The 18,091-nt window shown below is 52.9% G+C and overlaps 1 protein-coding gene across 1 annotated transcript; it reads left to right on the forward strand.

Moving 5' to 3' along the window:
• Positions 1-495: 495 nt before the first annotated feature.
• On the forward strand, positions 496-16,819 carry TEX22 (testis expressed 22). Its single transcript, XM_046647363.1, has 4 exons — positions 496-701; positions 796-1,012; positions 16,310-16,438; positions 16,564-16,819. The coding sequence occupies exons 1-4, from the start codon at positions 652-654 to the stop codon at positions 16,741-16,743; spliced, it is 576 nt and encodes a 191-aa protein (XP_046503319.1). The 5' UTR covers positions 496-651; the 3' UTR covers positions 16,744-16,819.
• Positions 16,820-18,091: the final 1,272 nt, after the last annotated feature.

An 18,091-nucleotide genomic window follows, 5' to 3' on the forward strand; every position in this document is an offset into this window, starting at 1 on the left:
GTACCCTGCCCCTCACCCACAGTACCCCAGTGTACCCCTTCCCTCCCCCGCACTACCCCAGTGTACCCCGCCCTTCCCCCACAGTACCCCTGTACCCCGTTCCTCTCCCACAGTACCCGTGTGCCCCGCCTCTCCCGCAAAGTAGCCCTGTATACCCCTTCCCTCACTCACAGTACCCCAGTGTACTCCTCCCTCCCCCACAGTACCCCAGTATACCCCGCCCCTCCCCCACAGTACCCCACTGTACCCGCCCCTCCCCCACAGTACTCCATTGTACCCCGCTCCTCCCCCACAGTACTGCAGTGTGCCCCGCCCTTTCCCCCACCGCACCCATAGTATACCCCACCGCTCCCCCACTGACCCCCACATCCCCAGCGGTCCCCTGCCCCCGACCCTCCGCCCTGTGTCCTCTTGTGGAGTGAGTGGAGCGAGCCGGTCCACCACGGCCCGGGGCGGGGTCCGGCGGCAGAAGGTGAGGTCCGGGTGGGAGGAGGGCGGCAGGCAGGAGAGCGGGCCCTCCTCCTCCGCCTGTGCCCGCGGCTCGCAGCTGAGGGCGCAGGCCCAGCCGGGCGAGGGCGGCCCTGGGAGCCTGCACAGGCCCGGGCAGCGTGGGCTGCAGCTGCTCCAGCCTGGGTTGACCACGTGAGGAAAATGGCAGCAGGAGCTGGGGACCCAGTTGGCTCAGCGGGGTCGACCGTTGGGTGAGTGGCCTGAGGCCCACCCAGCACTGTGTGGCCAGTGGCTAGAAGGTGAGGCAGCAGAGCCTGATCGTCTCCATCTCTCCGAGGCATGCAGGCGGCCTCAGGCAGTCCCGGAGCCCCCAGGCGCAGAGAAGCCCCACAGTGAGATGGACAGCAGGAAGCATTTGCTTGAGGCTGCCGTGGGGAAGAGGCCGGAGCCGCAGCTGTCCCCAGGTTGCAGGCAGCCCTCTCCCCTGCCCAGCCCGGCGGCGGCCTGGGGCCAGCCCAGCGCCGGGAGCAGCGGTCAGCAGGGGCTGCAGACCCAGGACTGGGTAAGCTGAGAGCCTGTCAGGAGTCCCAGGATCTGGCTGTGGAGGGGGCTGGCGGGGTGGGCGCAGAGAGGGCCCTTTGGCCTCAGGGAGGCTGTAGGGCGCCTGATGGGAAGCAGGTGCTGGGTGGGGGCACACAGGTGTCAGTTCTCTTCCCTCCTGCGTCCCATGACTGGCCGTCTGCCTCCGCTGGGCGCCTCGGAGGGGCCACCTCAGTCCTCACCAGCTCCCATCGCACACGGGCCCAGAGGGCGGCACCAAGTGGAGGGAGCCCAGTTGGGGGAGCTCTGCCCCACAGCAGGGACAGCGTCCTACTGACAGGTAGGCAGGCAGTCACAGAACTTGTCACCAGAAGTAACTAAAACGTTCTTAGAGGCTCTGCCTGTGACAACCCCAAACTGGAGACACCTCTCTGTTCCCGCTCCAACTGATGGGGGAACAGCTGCTCAGTTTCCAGGTAGCCGCGAGAGTGGACGGGGCAGAGTGGCTGCAGCCCAGGGGACGCTCAGGAGCGAAGGAGGCCAGGCCTTCGGGAGTTCTATAGGGTTCCCTGTGGGAGGGTCAAAGCCAGGCTGAGTGGATCAAGGCTGTGACAAGCTAGCCACACACAGTGCTGGCCATGTGGCCAGTTCACGTGTGGGAGTGCATCAAGCCTTGCGCTTAGATGTATCTGCATGTGTGTTTGCTGTGGTCAAAGGTTTATGTATAAAGGTGATGGGAAAAAAAAGCGGGCTCCCCAAGCTGCCTGTGGCGGCCACCACGTGCTCTCCCAGCCACAGCCCATGGCTGGAATGCCCATCAGGGTGCTGGGGGAGACCAACCAGCAGACCCTTCGGCTTCTGTGAGGCTAACGTGTCAGGACATGTCAACAGTCCAGGGCATAAACGCACAAGTCTGTCACTTGTCAGGGGTGAAGGCTCCTCAGGAGGAGGGATGGGACCCGGGGCTTATGTCCAGGACAGGTGGTAGGGACGTGAGAGCAGCAAAAGCAGACCCACATTCTTCTGCAGGGATGGAGGAGCCTGCCAGCTCAGCCAGGGGCCGCCTGCCGTGTTTGCAGTTCCGAGAGGTGGGCTGGCGGCTGTGGTTCATTAGAGGGTGAGGGACGAGGCAGGAGAGCAGGAAAGAAGGACACTGGGGGAGGTGGCACAGGGGACGCGGGTTTGGGTGGAGGCTGGGAAGGAGGTGCAGACCCATCTCGGCAGGCAGACTCTCAGGCTTCTGGTTTGGGGGCAGGGATTCCTGCCAGGTCCCCCACAACCTGGGAGCCCTCCCGTGTCATCCTGCTGTGACCTTGAGGGGTGCACTGGGCTACCCTCTCTCCAAATGTCCTGTGCAGTGTTCCTCCTTTCTCCCCCCTGGCATGGCCTTGGTCTGGAATGCCCTTCATCCAGATTTTCCTGCAGCTGGCTCCTTGTCAGGCATCGTCTTCCAGGGAGAGTGTCTGTTGTGTCAGCCCCACCATTCCCTTCGTCTCTGTCCCTTCCTAGCCAAAGCCCCCAAGAGCCTCCCTTGTCTGCATTGTTCACTTTGGGCCCCCAGTGCCCCGCACGGTGAGGGCACAGATTCACAGAAGCGCAACGACCTCTGGCTGAGGCCAAGGTTCAAGGAGACTTCTCCCGATGGAGGGTCTGCAGACATCCAGCCTTGCACAGAAGGTTGGGCAAGCGTGTGCACCTCTGCTTCCTAACAGTCCTGCCAAAATGACCACATCCTGAAGAAGGCAGGGGTCCACAGGACAGAGATGAGGCGGGAGGACTGGCCAAGAGGAGGTGGCGACCACATTCCAGGGGATGGCCACGGGTTGGACGGAGTGGGGGGATCAGCTCTTGGCTGCGTGGTGGGAGGTGGCAGAGGCAGGGTGGTGTCCCAGTGCCAGCCCCGGTCTGCCCACGTCACTGACCTACTCTAGTTCTCCCTTTCAGTATAGAATGACAGGGGAGGGCAGCAGACGTTGGAATAAAACCTCTGTCGTGAAGGAGAACAAAACTCCCAGAAAGAAAAGAACTGGCCGAATCACAGCAGTGCTGGGGCAAGCAGAGCTGGAGCGTCAGCATCCCCGCGGGCCCTGCGCTGCCTCAGGAGGATTGGCCCATGCAGCCCAACGAGAGGGACGCGGACTGTGAGCACTGGGGAGGAGGTGCTGCTGGCACCAGGGAGCCGCGTGGCTGTGCCTGGTCAGTGCAGGGGATGGTCAGTGCAGTCCACCCATAGCCGAGGGTTCGGGAAGGGCGTTCACACCATCACACGAAAATCAGTAGCCTGTAGACATCAACATCAGACTCTAGAAAATAAACTTGTGAAAAGGCACATCTGACAACAAGAAATACGTAAACCGGCTTGAGAGGAACTTTAAAACCCCCCAAAGCATCACCGAGAGATTTAACAACGGAAGAGACACTGTGTTCTTGGAGAGGAAGACGTGCTGGCACAGAGGGTTCTCCCCAGGCAGCTCACAGTCAGTGTCGTCAGTGATGAAAACGCCAAAAGCTCATCTTCTCTTTTCCAGTACAGCAAACTGGTCAAATGGAAAAATAAGCAAGAATAAGTTCAGCCTAACGGGTATGAATTCCTTTCACAAAGTTTTAATTATCAAAGCAATAGGGTCCTGGTGAGTGATGCATGAACAGCAGAACAAAACAGAAAATCTGGAAATCGACCCAAATGTCTGCAGACACTTGGTGTAGGATGAAGGTGGCATCTCATATAAGTAGAGGGAGGGTGGCCTTTCAATAAATTATGCTGGGCAACTGTGGTAGCTATCTAGAAGAAAGAACACTGCACCCATGCCTCTCATCGAATACCGGGAGAAACTCCAAATGCATCCAAGGTTTCAACGTAGAAAAGTAGAACCACGAAAGGGCTAGAAGGAATCCTGGGCAGATTCCCTTACGACCACGGACTAGGGGAGACCTTTATAATCCAAGCCTCAAGTCTAGCAGCCATAAGAGAAAAGGTGGATGCATTTACCACATGTGAAAAACAAACAGAAACTTCTACGGAGGCAAAATAGACACGCCAAGCCAAGTTGAGGTAACTGATGAGGGCGTGAGATCTTCACGGGAAAGGCCAGTCCTGTTGACAGGTGGGACTGAGGACGCTGGGGACCCGTCCACGTGTGAAAGCGTGAAGTTGAACTCTTACCTAACACCACATACAAAAATTAAAATGAATCAAAGACATAAGCTGTGAGCCAAAACTACAGAACTCCTAGAAGAAAACATGGGGGAAGAGCTTTGTGACGTTGAACACAGCAGTGATTTTTGGATATGATGCCAATGGCGTAGGCAGCAAAAGCAAAAGTAGACAAATGTATGACATCAACCTTAAAAACTGTGCAGCAAAGGGCACAATCACCAGAGTGAAAGGCAACCAACGAAACGGGAGGAAATGTTTGCAAATTACAGATCTGATAAGGGTGAATATCCAGAGCATATAGAGAACTCCTAAAACTCAACAACAACAAAACCCAATTAAAAAATGGGCGGGGCCAGCCCGGTGGCGCAGTGGTTAAGTGTGCACGCTCCGCTTTGGCAACCCAGGGTTTGCCGCTTCTGATCCCGGGTGCGGAAATGGCATCGCTTGTCAAGCCATGCTGTGGTAGGCGTCCCACACATAAGGTGGAGGAGGCTGGGCACGGATGTTAGCTCAGGGCTAGCCTTCCTCAGCAAAAAGAGGAGGATTGGCCCCAGATGCTAGCTCAGGGCTAATCTTCCTCAAAAAAAAAAAGGCAAAAGGCTTGAAGAGACATTTTTCCAGAGAAGATATACAAATGGTCAGCACATCTATGAAAAGATGCTCAACATCATTAGTTATAGTGAAATGCAAATCAAAACCACAGTGAGGTACTACGTCATGCCCATTGGGATGGCTGTAATAATAATAAAAAAAGAGGGGCCAGCCCAGTGGCGCAGTGGTTAGGGTTACACATTCTAGTTTGGCAGCCTGGGGTTCACCCGTTTGGATCCCGGGTGCAGACATGCCACCGCTTGACAAGCCATGCTGTGGTAGGCGTCCTGAATATAAAGTAGAGGAAGATGGGCATGGATGTTAGCTCAGAGCCAGTCTTCCTCAGCAAAAAGAGGAGGATTGGCTACAGGTGTTAACTCAGGGCCAATCTTCCTGAAAAAACAACTGAGCCAGCCTGGTGGCCTGGCGGTTAAGTTCATGTGTTCTGCTTCGGTGGCCCAGGGTTCATGGGCCCGGATCCTGGGTGCAGACTTACACACTGCTCATCAAGCCATGCTGTGGCAGGTGTCCCACATATAAAGTAGAGGAAGATGGGCACAGATGTTGGCTTAGGGCCAATCTTCCTCAGCAAAGAGAGGAGGATTGGTGGCAGATGATAGCTCAGAACTAATCTTCCTCAAAAAAGAAAAGAAAAAAAGAACAAATGTTGGCAAGGATGTGGAGAAATGGGAACCCTTGTGCACTGCTGGTGGGAATGTAAAACAGTATAGTTGCTATGGGGAACAGTATGGTTGTTCCTCAAAAAATTAATCATAGAATTACCATGTGATCCAGCTTCCACTTCTGGGTATACATCTGGAAGAATTGAAAGTAGGGACACAAACAGACATTTGTACATCCATGTTTACGGCAGTATTATTTGCAATAGCCAAAAGATGGAAGCAAGCCAAGTGTCCATCAATGGATGAATGTGGTATCTACATCTGATGGAATATTATTCAGCCTAAAAACATTCTGACATATGTTACAACGTGCATGATCCTTGAGCACATTACGCCAAGTGAAATAAGCCAGACACAAAAGGACAAAACTGTATGATTCACTCATATGAAGGACCTAGAGGAGTCAGCTTCATAGAGACAGAGAGCAGAATGGTGGGTGCCAGGGGCTGGGGGAGGGGGTGGGGAGTTGGTGTTTAATGGGGACAGAGTTTCAGATTGAGAAGACAAAAGAGTTCAGGAGACGGACAGTGGTGGTTGTACAACAAGGCGAATGTGCTTAATGCCACTGAACTGCACACTTAAAAATGACTAAAATGGTAAATTTTATGTCGTGTATTTTACCATGATAAAAAAATAAAAAGGGAAGAAAAAAAGAAGGAACAAGTTGTCATTTGATGGCATACAGCTGCTTGTGAAGACGGGGTGAAGCAAGATGACTCCTCCAAGTCCCAGAAGTGGGTCTTTCAGTGGTGAGTGAGGTCTGGCCTGGCAGGAAGGGCTGGTGAGAGGGGTCTGGTCCTGAGGCGTTAACACAGGACACAGCACCGAGAGAAATAGCGGGCGATTGTGAAAGCAAAGCACGAGGCAGGCAGGGGAACTTGAGAGCAACGTGTGCCTAATAGAAGTTCTGGAAGGACAGGAGAGAGACTGAGTGCGCCCACGCTGGGCCCTGGTGCCCTAGCAGCTGACCCTGCGGGGCTCGGGCCAGCCTGCACTGGACACCCCGGGGCAACTGGGACCAGCAGGTTGTCCTGAAAATGGAGATGAAGATGAGCCATCTTCCCGCAGGAGACCCCAGACCCCTTCCTGCCCCTGACACCCATCACCCGACAAAGGCACCTGGAGCCAGGCCCGGAGTGATGGAGATCTGCATGGGGACACAGAGCACACACATCGGGAAGAGGGAGACCGTCTCCAGAATGTACAGCCTTCCACAGAGGGAACCCCAGCTGGCAAGAAAGAAAGTAAAAGGTATTTGATGTCAGGAAAATAAATTAATTGTCTGACAAAATGTGAAAGGCCAGAAGATACGAGCGTTGGCAAAGGTGTGGGAAGCAGAGCCAGTGCCTCCTGCTGGTGGGAGTGTGACGTGGCCGCGAGGCCGTGCGGGGAGGAGCTGAAAGGCTCACTGTCCAGGAGGAGCGCACACGTGAACACCGAGGACGGCCCTGTTGTCCTGTCAGTTGGGGATGTTAAATACTTGGGGAATGTTCGTTCAGGTGAAGGCCGTACAGCAGTGACAATAAGTGAATTGGCTCCTAGGAGTCCACATGGCGATGTCTGAAAAGCAGGTTGAGTGAAAAGCACATGGAAGAACATTCTACACTCTGTTGTCCCATTTATCTACATTTTAAGACCAGCACAGTGCCTTGTACTGTCTAGGACCACGTCTAAAGGTGGCAGGGGCTGGAAAGCGTGAACTGGAACCCATCGTATCTGTGCTCAGCACGGGCAGAGGCAGGAACAGGGACAATGAGAACTTATCAACCGTCTTTTATTTCTTGGGGAAAAAACCTGAAGCAAATATGGTATTGTCCATTGGGTAGTGGATTCCTGAGTTTTTAAATATATTTTCTTTGTGTTTTTCCCATGTAGTTATTGTTCTCAATTGTAACCAAACGCGTGCCTAAGGCCAGGCTGGGGGGCGGGGGCGGGCAGGCCCCGGGGTGCAGGGTGGGGGCCAGGGGCCCGTCGTCTGCTGCAGGGGCTCTCCCCGGGTGGGTGGCACAGCCCTGTTCTTGCCTGCAGTGACCCGGGCATACCCCAAACACCTCCAAGGCCAGTGGCCTGGGTGCAGCCTCTGGAGGCCTGGGGGCACCTGACAGACCTAACTATGGATTCTGGAAATGCCTCGGGCGTAAGTTCATGGCAGTCCCGTGAGCAGCAACCAAACTCTCGACCGCAGTGTCTTTAACACCGTTGTCGGAAGAAGGTGATCGAGTGACAGTGAGTCAAGAAGAAAAGACATGATCGATTTGAAGAGCACAGTTGTTAACGAGCTTGACTTGCCAGAGCCCTGCTGTTGAACAAGAGAAAACCGCCTCTTCTTTTTGTTGGGTTTTAGGGCATCAATGAGTCACACACCGCTTGTCCCTCCTAGAACTCTGAAACATGGCCAGAAAGGTGTTTGAGAAGCAGACGTCCCCGGACGGAGTCCCAGAGAGATGGGGGCAACAGAGTGGGAGAGTGGGAAGCAGGTGGCCTCTCCCATGAGACCATGTCAGCAGGGCTCACCCGCTCCACAGAGCTCCCAGCAGCATGGCACCTCTCCGTGAATGTGGACATGGAGCGAGGGCCCTGGGATGGAGGAAACGGGAGCACAGGGAGTGGATGCTTCCAGAATCTCAGAAAGAAATCCTCGGGAAGGAAGGAAACATCCCCTGCACACAACATGGAACGGATTCTATTTTTTAAAAAGGAACATTCAGAAAATAAAAGGAGCCAGCCCCATGGCCGAGTGGTTAATTTTGTGAGCTCCACTTCAGTGGCTGGGGTTCACCAGTTCAGATCCTGCACGCAGACCTACGCACCGCTCATCGAGCCGTGCTCTGGCGGCGTCCCACATAGAAAAACTAGAGTGACTTACAACTAGTATATACAACGATGTACTGGGGCTTTGGGGAGAAAAAAAGAGGATGATTGGCAACAGATGTTAGCTCAGGGCCAATCTTCCTCACCCAAAAAAAAAAAGAGAAAAGAGCTCTTAATAAACAGAACAGAACAGAATTGAAATGTTTGGTAGAAGAATTGGAATATAAAATTGAGGAAGCTGCCTGGAAAATGGAAGAGAAAGACAAAGAAATGGGAAGTAGGAGAAAAGATGGGAAACCTTGAGGAACCGTCCAGAAAGACCAACATGCAGCTGAAAAGGAGTGAACGCCAGCGGGAGTAAATTATCAGACAGCTGAGCAGAGACCCATGTTTCCATGGGGGGAGCCCTCTGGGTACCGTGCCCAGGGCAGTGAGGGTGTTTCACCGCTGGTCTCACTATGCTGGGAATAAAGCAAAGCCCCTGAGGTGACTGAATTTGTGTTACTAAAGTCGATTCTTAAAAATCCTAAAGAGACCAGTCGTGACAAAGGAAATTCTAAATTGGCCCGAGATCTTCCCTAAATGAGGAATTTATGGGTGGGCACTCCCAAGCAATTAAGAAATGAGTCATCCCCAGGGATGAGGTTTAAGCTGCCCAGAGCCGCGTGTCGTACGTAGGGAAACACCAGTGCAGGGTAAGAGGAGGAGACGGAAAAAGAAGAAAATGCCATCCAGCCTCACTGTGGCACGGTCGCAGTAAGTCAGTCAAATCAGCCAGCATCTAAAAGACTGACCCTCACGAGAGTGATGCTGTACCCCACACACTTCCGCCTCAGTTCTTCACAGCTCTGTCCTCAGTGCCCAGGCTGCTGCATGGCACACCGTAGGTGCTCACCGAATTTACATCAAATAAATGAAGTTGTGTCTAATTACAAGAAAACTGCATCTCCAGGATGAGGGAATTTGGAAGTCTATTAATAAAATTCTGTACGTTAACAAAGGATGAAAACCACACGATTGTCTCAATAGATGTTGAAAAATAATGTGAACAATTCTGGTATCTTTTCTTAAAAATAAAACAAATATGAAAACCTGTTGATTATTAACAAGGTAGGAAGAGATGGACATTTCTGTAACTCGATAAAGGGGACCTGTCGAGAGCTCACAGTGGACGTCACCAGCAGTGTTTCTCACATATTCTGGCAGCCGGGGGGGGACGCAGACGTCACCATGACAGTGCAACAGCACGCAGGGGACTGGAGCCTGTGCAGAAGCCAGGAAAGGGAAGGAGCCATAAATACCTGAGAAGGAGAGGTAAAATGGTCACCATGTGCCGCTAAAATACTGTCCAGCTAGAATATCCACACAAGCCAATTAAAAAGAAGGACCACTAATAAAAGAGGAAGGTGGGATATACGATCACCATTCACAACTTGATAGTTTTCAACACACTAAAAATAACCAACCAGAAAATGTAATGGAAAAAGGGATCCATTCACTTTCACAACAGAAACTATGAAGTCCTTAGAAATAAATCTGTTGTTCTTCCATTCCTATGTGAAGAACACCGTAAATGTCACTGAATCATGGAGAGAACACCTAAAGGAGAGCCGAGCCATAGTATTCGATGGGAAGACAGTGTTTTAAACCTGCCATATACCCCCAAAAAACTAATTCAGTGCAATCTCAATTTTTGAAATAAAGTTTTCATGAATCTTGAAAATTTTATTCTAAAGGTACATAGTGTTTCGGGCAGTATATTAGTTATCTTTTGTTGCATAACAAATTTCCCCCAGAACTTAGCTGCTTAAAACGATAATCAGTATTTTGTCCCAGTTTCTGTAGATCAGGAAGCTGGGAGCTGCACAGCTGGGTGGCTTTGGCTCAGGGTCTCTCATGAGGTTGTAGTCAAGGTGTCAGAGCTGCAGTCATCTGAAAGTTTGAATAAAGCTGGAGAAGCCGTTTCCACAGTGGCTCACTCACAGGGCTGGCAAGCCAGTGCCAGCCGTGGGCAGGAGGTCTCCGCTCCTCACCGTGTGGACCTCTCTCCGGGCTGCTTGAGTGTCCTCACGTCATGGAGGCTGGCTTCCCCCAGCGCAGCGGTTCACGAGACAGCAAGGAGGAAGCTGCAGTGTTTCATGACTTAGCTTTGGAAGTCACACTCCGTCACTTCTACAACATCCTGTTTGTTACATGGGTCATCCCTGGTTACTGTGGGAGGGAAGACACAGGGCATGAATACGAGGGCATGTGGGAGGCGAGAATCACTGGGTGCCTCGTGGAGGCTGGCTAACCCAGGCAGTCAGTTAGACTCTAGTCACAGGCCCAACAGATCCCAAGCTGGAGAAATACAAGGAATCGATACCTAGAACCATCATAGTGAGACTGCAGGATGCCATGGACAGAGACCGTCTCAAAGGCAATCGAAGAGGAAAGATGGAGAACATTTAATGGAGTGACTGTGAGACCGACGTTAGCAACATCTTGGTGCACTAGAATGACAGGAGTATGTGCTGAAAGAAGATAACTGTCAATCAGGGGTTTTATGCCCAGCAAAGTATCTTTTAAAAAGAGGGCAAGATAGATAGATAAATAAATAAATAAATGAAAACCAGAATTTGCCACCAGCAGACCATCACCGCAATTTCAAGAGCAGACATCTATACAGCAGGAAGGTGACTTCAGATAGAAGGTCTGAAATGGATGAGGAATGAGGAGCACAAAGAAGGAAGTGGTCAAACTGAACCTCACACGGATGGGCACCACAGTTGTCGGACACTGCTCACACAGACAAGGCCCAGGGTGGACGAACGTGCACCCACGACAGCTCAGGTGTCAGGAGGGGTGTCCGTGAGTGGAGCTAAGTGTTCTAAATGCCTTGGGTTGATAGAGAAGATGGTGGATATGCATGTCAACTTTAGACGGTGAGGAGTTTGCACGCACGCTGTGATTACACTAAAAGAATAGAAAGAGAACCACTTCCAAACAAGTGGAGGGGAAAATGGAATAGAAACAGTTCTTGACTGACGATCCAGAAGAAAGAAGAGAGGCCAAAGGCCCATAGAACAGGCGGGACAAACCACACACAAGACACAGCAGCAGGTGTAGTTACCAGTGTCGGTTAATTCAGTGATGGCATGGACCACATGCCGCAGTTAAACAGCCGATGTCTTCAGAGTGGATTGAAAATAGTCCAGTCCCTCCATATGCACGTGAGTGTGTAGGGAGTGAAACATGGGAATATTCCAACCAAGTGGGATGAAGACAGACCAGGAACAGCCTCGCATCAGTCCATATCACACTTCGCTGCCAAACTCTGGAGTTAGAGCGAGGGGGTGCCCCTCCCGCGGCAGCAAGGGTGGTCCGGCACACATGCTCACAAGTGAAAGGAGCAAGTGACAGAATTATGTGTGCAGTGTGGCTCCCTTTATTCAGAGTTCAGAAACGTGCAAAAGTAAACAATATGTTACTGCGTAGTAAAAATATAATTTGAAGAAGTACAGATGTTTTTTAAAAACTTACTGGAATCTTTTTGGAAAAGAAACTGTGCAAGAATTTTTTTTTTTGAGGAAGATTAGCCCTGAGCTAACATCTGCTGCCAGTCCTCCTCTTTTCGCTGAGGAAGACTGGCCCTGAGCTGACATCCACGCCCATCTTCCTCTACTTTCTATGTGGGACGCCTGCCACAGCATGGCTTGCCAAGTGTTGCCATGTCCGTACCTGAGATCCGAACAGGCGAACCCTGGGCCACTGAAGCAGAACGTGCACATTTAACCACTGCACCACCGGGCCGGCCCCTGTGCAAGAATTTTGAAAAATAAGAGCGAAGCCTTGCTTGCCTGCTCTAAGCTCCAGCAATTAAATTGTGTGGTATTGGGACAGAAGTTGGCAAGTAGACCCACAATCCAGCACAAATAGTCCAGAAATGGACCCTTGTTTAAGTCCAGCATTTAACGTATGCTTTGTGTGGTGTGGCAGAGCAGTGGGAAACAGACTTTCCCACGAATGGTCTTGGCGTGATTGGCTCTCCATTTAGAGGACCGTAAAGTTGATCCCTGCCCCCCTCAGCAAACAGACACACCCCAAACGTCAAAACCAAACCACAGAAGCACTGGGAGGAGGGAGAAGAGCGGTATTTAGAATCTCAGAGTGGGAAATGCCTGTCTTAGGCCAAACACATCGGCCATAAAGGAAAATTCTGACAAGCCTGTCTGCAGTTTCTCAAGTTTGGTACAATCCAAGACACAAAAATGTTATAAGATGGTCTAGAAGGAAACATTGGTAATGTTTCGGACATTCCAGTGTTTACTGACCAGAATCTGTGAAGAGATGCTCAGAAGCAATGAGAAAACATTTTTAAAACTGAGTAGAAATGCGTATAAAGTCTATGGACTCACAGTTCCTAAAAGAAGAAACTGAGTGGATGCTAGACATGAAATGATTTACAAAAATGATGAAGATGGATATATGTGGAGTTGCTGAGGACACGAGGAAAAGGGCACCTGTAATTCTGTTTTATTGGTTTTTTAAAGAACCAGTTTGTGATAACTGTCCACCATTTTTTATTTTAATTTATTCGTTAATCTTTCCTAATTCTGTCTTTAAACTTTCAGTGACTTTCTTCTTTCCTTAGCTTCTTGAATTATTTGCTTCGTCACTGTCCTGGGCTTTTTTCTCATGATGCTTGAGAGCTGGCGACCGTCTTCAGAGGCCAGCTTTGGCCACCGTGCACCTCGTGGCACAGTTCCGCTCTGGCTGCTCATTTCTCTTTTTTTCTTCCTAAAGATTGACACCTGAGATAACAACTCTTGCCAATCTTTTTTTTTTTTCTTCCCTGCTTTTTCTCTCCCAAATCCCCCCAGTACATACTTGCACATGTTTTAGTTGTGGGTCCTTCCAGCTGTGGCATGTGGGATGCCGCCTCAACGTGGCCTGACGAGCAGTGCCATGTCCGCACCCAGGATCCAAACCGGCGAAACCCTGGGCCACCGAAGTGGAGCGCGTGAACTTAAATCACTCAGCCTCGGGGCCGGCCCCTGGCTGCTCGTTTCTGAATGAACTGGCGCTCAGTCTTGATTTTCCTTTTCACTCGGGAGCTGATTAGTGTTCTGGACTATCCATGCCAATAGGAGTGTCTTGTCATCCTCCCATTATTAATTTCTAATTGTATTGCTTTGCAGGCGCATAATGTGACCCTGTGAGTCCTTCCCAGTCTTCTCCATCAGTCAGCGTTTGCTGTGATGGTGCTCTGTAACGAGCAGCTCCAAAGTTTCCATGATACACGGCAACAGGCTTTTGTTTTCCTGCCCATGGGTCTGAGGTCGGTGGGGTTTGTGTGTCTTCTCTGAGGTCTTCCCAGGGAATGCTGTGCTCATGGTAGATGGCAGAAACGCAAGAGGCCGACTCATACCACACAGGCATGTTTAAAGCACATGCTCTGTTAACATTCTGTGGACTTGCCCAACATCAATGGGGCAGGAAAATATGCTCCAGTGGCCAACACTGTGACGTCACTTATTAAGGGGAGGCGTAGACTTCAGTTACAGGAAGGGAGTGAAGAATTAGGAACAACCTACCACACCTTCTATGGGGTTTTTAATTCTGACATCACATTTTCAGTTTTGAAGAGCTCATTTTTGTGCTCTGAATGGCCCCCTTCACATCATCCTCTTGTGTCACAGATACACCGTGTCAGGCAGAAGAACAATGACAGTCGGGGAGGTGGCACGCTTTTCTCTCCCGCACTAGCTCCCTGTCCCCTGCATGTCTTTCACTCCTGGGTTGCGCTCAAGCAGAGGCTTTGTTGACACCGGTGGTGCCTGCTCTGGCTCTGCATTGCAGGGTGGGGCCTGCAGCGCTGGCCTTGGGCTTTGTGTGCTGAGGTGCGGCCTCTTCTCTGCGCCTGGTCATTGTCCCCAGAAAGGAGTGCTCCCTGCCCCTCTGGGGAGGGCAGAATGGCCAGGCCACCACCGTTCTTCGTGCAGAGTGGAAAGAGGGGCTGGGACTTCACTTTTTTTTTTGCCTTAAACAACAGAAATTTATTCTCCCAGTCTGGAGACTAGAAGTTCAAAACCAAAGTGTCAGCAGGTTTGGTTCCTTCCGAGGGCTGTGATGGGAAGATCTGTTCCAGGCCTCTCTCCTTGGCTGGTGGACATCTTCTCCCTTCGTCTCCTCACCTCATCTTCCTTCTATGTGTCTGTGTCCAAATGTCCACTTTTTTTTTCAACCTAACCATTTTTTTTAAAGATTGGCACCTGAGCTAACAACTGTTGCCAATCTTTTTTTTTTTTTTCTGCTTTATCTCCTCAAATCCCCCCGGTACATAGTTGTATATCTTAGTTGTGAGTCCTTCTAGTTGTGGCATGTGGGACACCTCCTCAACCTGGCCTGACGGCTGGTGCCATGTCCGCACCGAGGATCTGAACCTGTGAAACCCTGGGCTGCCAAAGCAGAGCGTGCAAGCTTACCCGCTCAGCCATGGGGCCGGCCCCTCAACCTAACCATTTTTAAGTGTACAGTTCAGTTAAGTATATTCACATTGTCATGAAACAGATCTCCAGAATTCTTTTTTTTTTTTTTTTTGAGGAAGATTAGCCCTGAGCTAACTGCTGCCAATCCTCCTCTTTTTTGCTGAGGAATGCTAGCCCTGAGCTAACATCCGTGCCCATCTTCCTCTATTTTATATGCGGGACGCCTACCACAGCATGGCGTGCCACGCGGTACCATGTCTGCACCCGGGATCCGAAATGGCAAACCCGGGCCACTGAGAAGCAGAACATGTGAACTTAACCGCTGTGCCACCGGGCCGGCCCCTCTAGAACTCTTTTTATTTTGCAAATCTGAAACTCTGTTCCCATTAAACACTAACTCCCCCTCCCCCAGCCACTGGCACCCACCATTCTGCTTCCTGTCTCTGAATCTCACTCTTGCAGGGACCTCACATGAGTGGAATCACACAGGATTTGTCCTTTTGTGACTGGCTTACTTCACTGAGCATGATGTCCTCAAGGTTCACCCATGTTGTAGTATGTGTCAAGATTTCCTTCCTTTTTGAGGCTGAATAATATTCCATTTTGTGGATGGATCACACTAGGGGCATCCATTCATCAGTTGGCAGATGCTGGGGTTACTTCCACCTTTTGGCCATTGTGAATAATGCAGCTGTGAACATGGGTGTAGAAATATCTCTTTGAAATATCCTGCTTTCAAATCCTTTGGATATGTACTCAGAAGCAGGATTGTTGGATCCTATAGTACAGTTCTATTTTTAATTTTTTGAGGAATGGGGACTTCACTTTAAGTTTGTCTTAATCCTCTATTTTTACTATGCACCCCCCCAGCATGGCACTCTAGAGAGTGACCTCCTGCCTTCCCCCAGGGAGGTAGCAGGATGGCACCCTGGCTGGGCAGAGTCTGCCAGGGGCTTTGGGGGTCTTTCACAGATAGTCCACCCGGGAAGTTCGGGGGGAGGGGTGTCCTGTGGGGGTGCAGCCAGCTTTTGGCCTTTCCCAGGTGGAAATCACTTTCCAGCCTCCTGCCTTGTGCTCACAGCCCTCCTCCACTGGCGCCTCACCGCCTGTTCTTGTGTCCTTACCTGGGTGTTGCTTTCCCCCCACCTCTCATTATGGTCATTTTAGAGGGGCTTGGGGAGGAGCTTTGGGTCCCGCCTTTCTTGAGGCAGACAGCAGTCTGGCGGCCTGTTCTCGCGGGCTCTCTGGAGTGCGGATGCTGCCAGCTCAGGAGGGTGGCTTCTGCCTGGCCACCACCAGGCACCAGCTGGGTGGGCCACGGCCTGTGCTGTAAGGACTTGAGCGTCCAGGGGTTGACCCTTGTACAGTAAAGTGGGGCGAGTGCAGAGCCACTGTGCAAAACCACAGGAGGCCACAGGACCAGAGGCTGCGAGGCACTGCCTGCCGGGTCTCCCGCCAGCACTTGGGGCCTGAGCTGGATCCCGGGAAGGCTTCGCAGACTGCGCTTTAAAAAGCCCGCCTCCCCAGCCTGGAGGGTGCAGAGGGTCAGCGGGTGCAGGGGTGGGCGGCCACGGGAGCTGGCGGAGACCGCTGCCCTGTCCCCGCAGGTGTGCGAGCCGCGACAGAGCAGGTACCCGAGCCGCCGCTGGAGCGTCAGCATCGACGAGCGCCGGCGGCTGGCCCTGCTGGGCGGCTGGGAGAGGCCGCGCGCCGCCGGGGGCCCCCAGAGCTGCAAGGTGCGCGGCGGGGCGCGGTGGGGGGACGCGGGGCCGACCCCTCTCGACCTTGCTTCGCCAGGGCCGGGCCTGCCCCGCCCCCTTCCCTTCCCCGCCCCGCCCCCTGACCCCGCCGTCTCCCGCAGGACATCACCCAGATCGTGGCCCAGCTGGTGTCCGAGGACGTGGACAAGGACGTGCTCCTCCCCCACCCGCCGAGGTCCGCCGAGTCCACCAACGGCTTCCACGCCTTCCTGGCCCCGAGCGCGCCTTTCTGGCAGAATGCGACTTTGGAGTCCCAGGGCTCGAGGTCACCACCCTCCTAAGAGCCAACTCAGCCCAATGTCTGTCTTCCAGCGCCTTTCCTCTGGGGTTCAGAGGGAGGTGGCCGGCCACTCCCGGGCTCATGGCTTCTGAGTCCTCACCAGGAGGGCTCCCACCAGGGGGTCATAACCAGCCCAGGGATGAGAGAACAAACCCAGGAGGACAGTCTGACTGCCCCCACCTCAGAACATGTATCTCTGAGGCCTTGGAGACCACCTCTGGGAGAGGTCGTTTGCTCCAGCCCAGCCTCCAAGAGGCCATTTGGAGAGGCCTGGGGGACAGAGCAGAGTGGGGCCTTCCAGGAGAGCCCTCTGGGCTGCCAGGAGAGTCTGCCCACATCTGCCATGGACGAGCATCCCTAGGCCAAGCAGCTGTGGGAGGGCTGGGAGGGGTGTGGTGCTCTCATAGGCCCCACCTTTGGAGCCTGGGTCACGACCAGCAGCTTTGCAGGCCTGGGTGCAAGGGGTCTGGGCTGGGGAGCCTGGCCTCTGGGGGGAATTGGGCACCTGCCTGGGTGGGCAGTGGAATTGGGTGGGACCAGGGGGCTTCCAGGAAGGTTCCAGCTTGATGTTACAAACTGTCAGGTACTGGTGCCCGCCCAGGGTGGGGCGCTGGGTCACACGTTGGGCCCTGCCTTGGGGAGGCCCACAGGGGCTCATATAACCCAGGGATGATGCTGTGATGGGGAGCAGCCAAGGGGCTGCAGGAGTCAGGGAGGTGCTGAACACAGAGAAAAGCTGGCCTTGGGCTGCGTGGTGTTCACTTTTGGCTCGAGGTGGAGGAGCAGGCGGGTGGGAGGGTTCTGAGCTGGGGGTGACAAGGCAGGTGCTGCATTTTGGGGAGACCAAGCTAGAGGGGCACTGGAATTGGGAGGTGTGGAAGGAGGGAGGTGATTGCAGGCCCCCAACCCTCAAAGGCAGAGGAAGGACAGCAGCGGGGGGCAGGTGCTGTCCCTTGGACTTGGTGATTGACTACTGTCAGGGGTTGACTGGGCTTCCATGTGGGGGCAGCTGGGTGGAGGGAGCTTTGGGCAAGATGGGGTGATCAACCCCAGGCCTTGGTTGAGGGCAGGAGCCAGGCCTGTGCAGCACCTGGGCTCCTGTATGCCCCAGAAAGCTGGCTAGGCTACCCCCAGCCTTGGAGCTGGAGCCAGAGTGGCATCCTCCACTCCTGCCTCCCACCCTGCCTTACTGTAAGACTCAGTGCAGGTTTCTCTTCCTCCAGGAAGCCTCCCAAGATCACACAGCTGGGCAACCCCTTCTCTTCTTTCTGGAGTCCCCCAAGTGTAATTCTGTTGCAGGCCCGTGCATTTCTCAGGATCCCTAGCGTGGGTGGAGGGCCACAGGAACG

The sequence above is a fragment of the Equus quagga genome, chromosome 20, assembly GCF_021613505.1.
Source record: "Equus quagga isolate Etosha38 chromosome 20, UCLA_HA_Equagga_1.0, whole genome shotgun sequence".
Taxonomy (NCBI): Eukaryota; Metazoa; Chordata; class Mammalia; order Perissodactyla; family Equidae; genus Equus; species Equus quagga.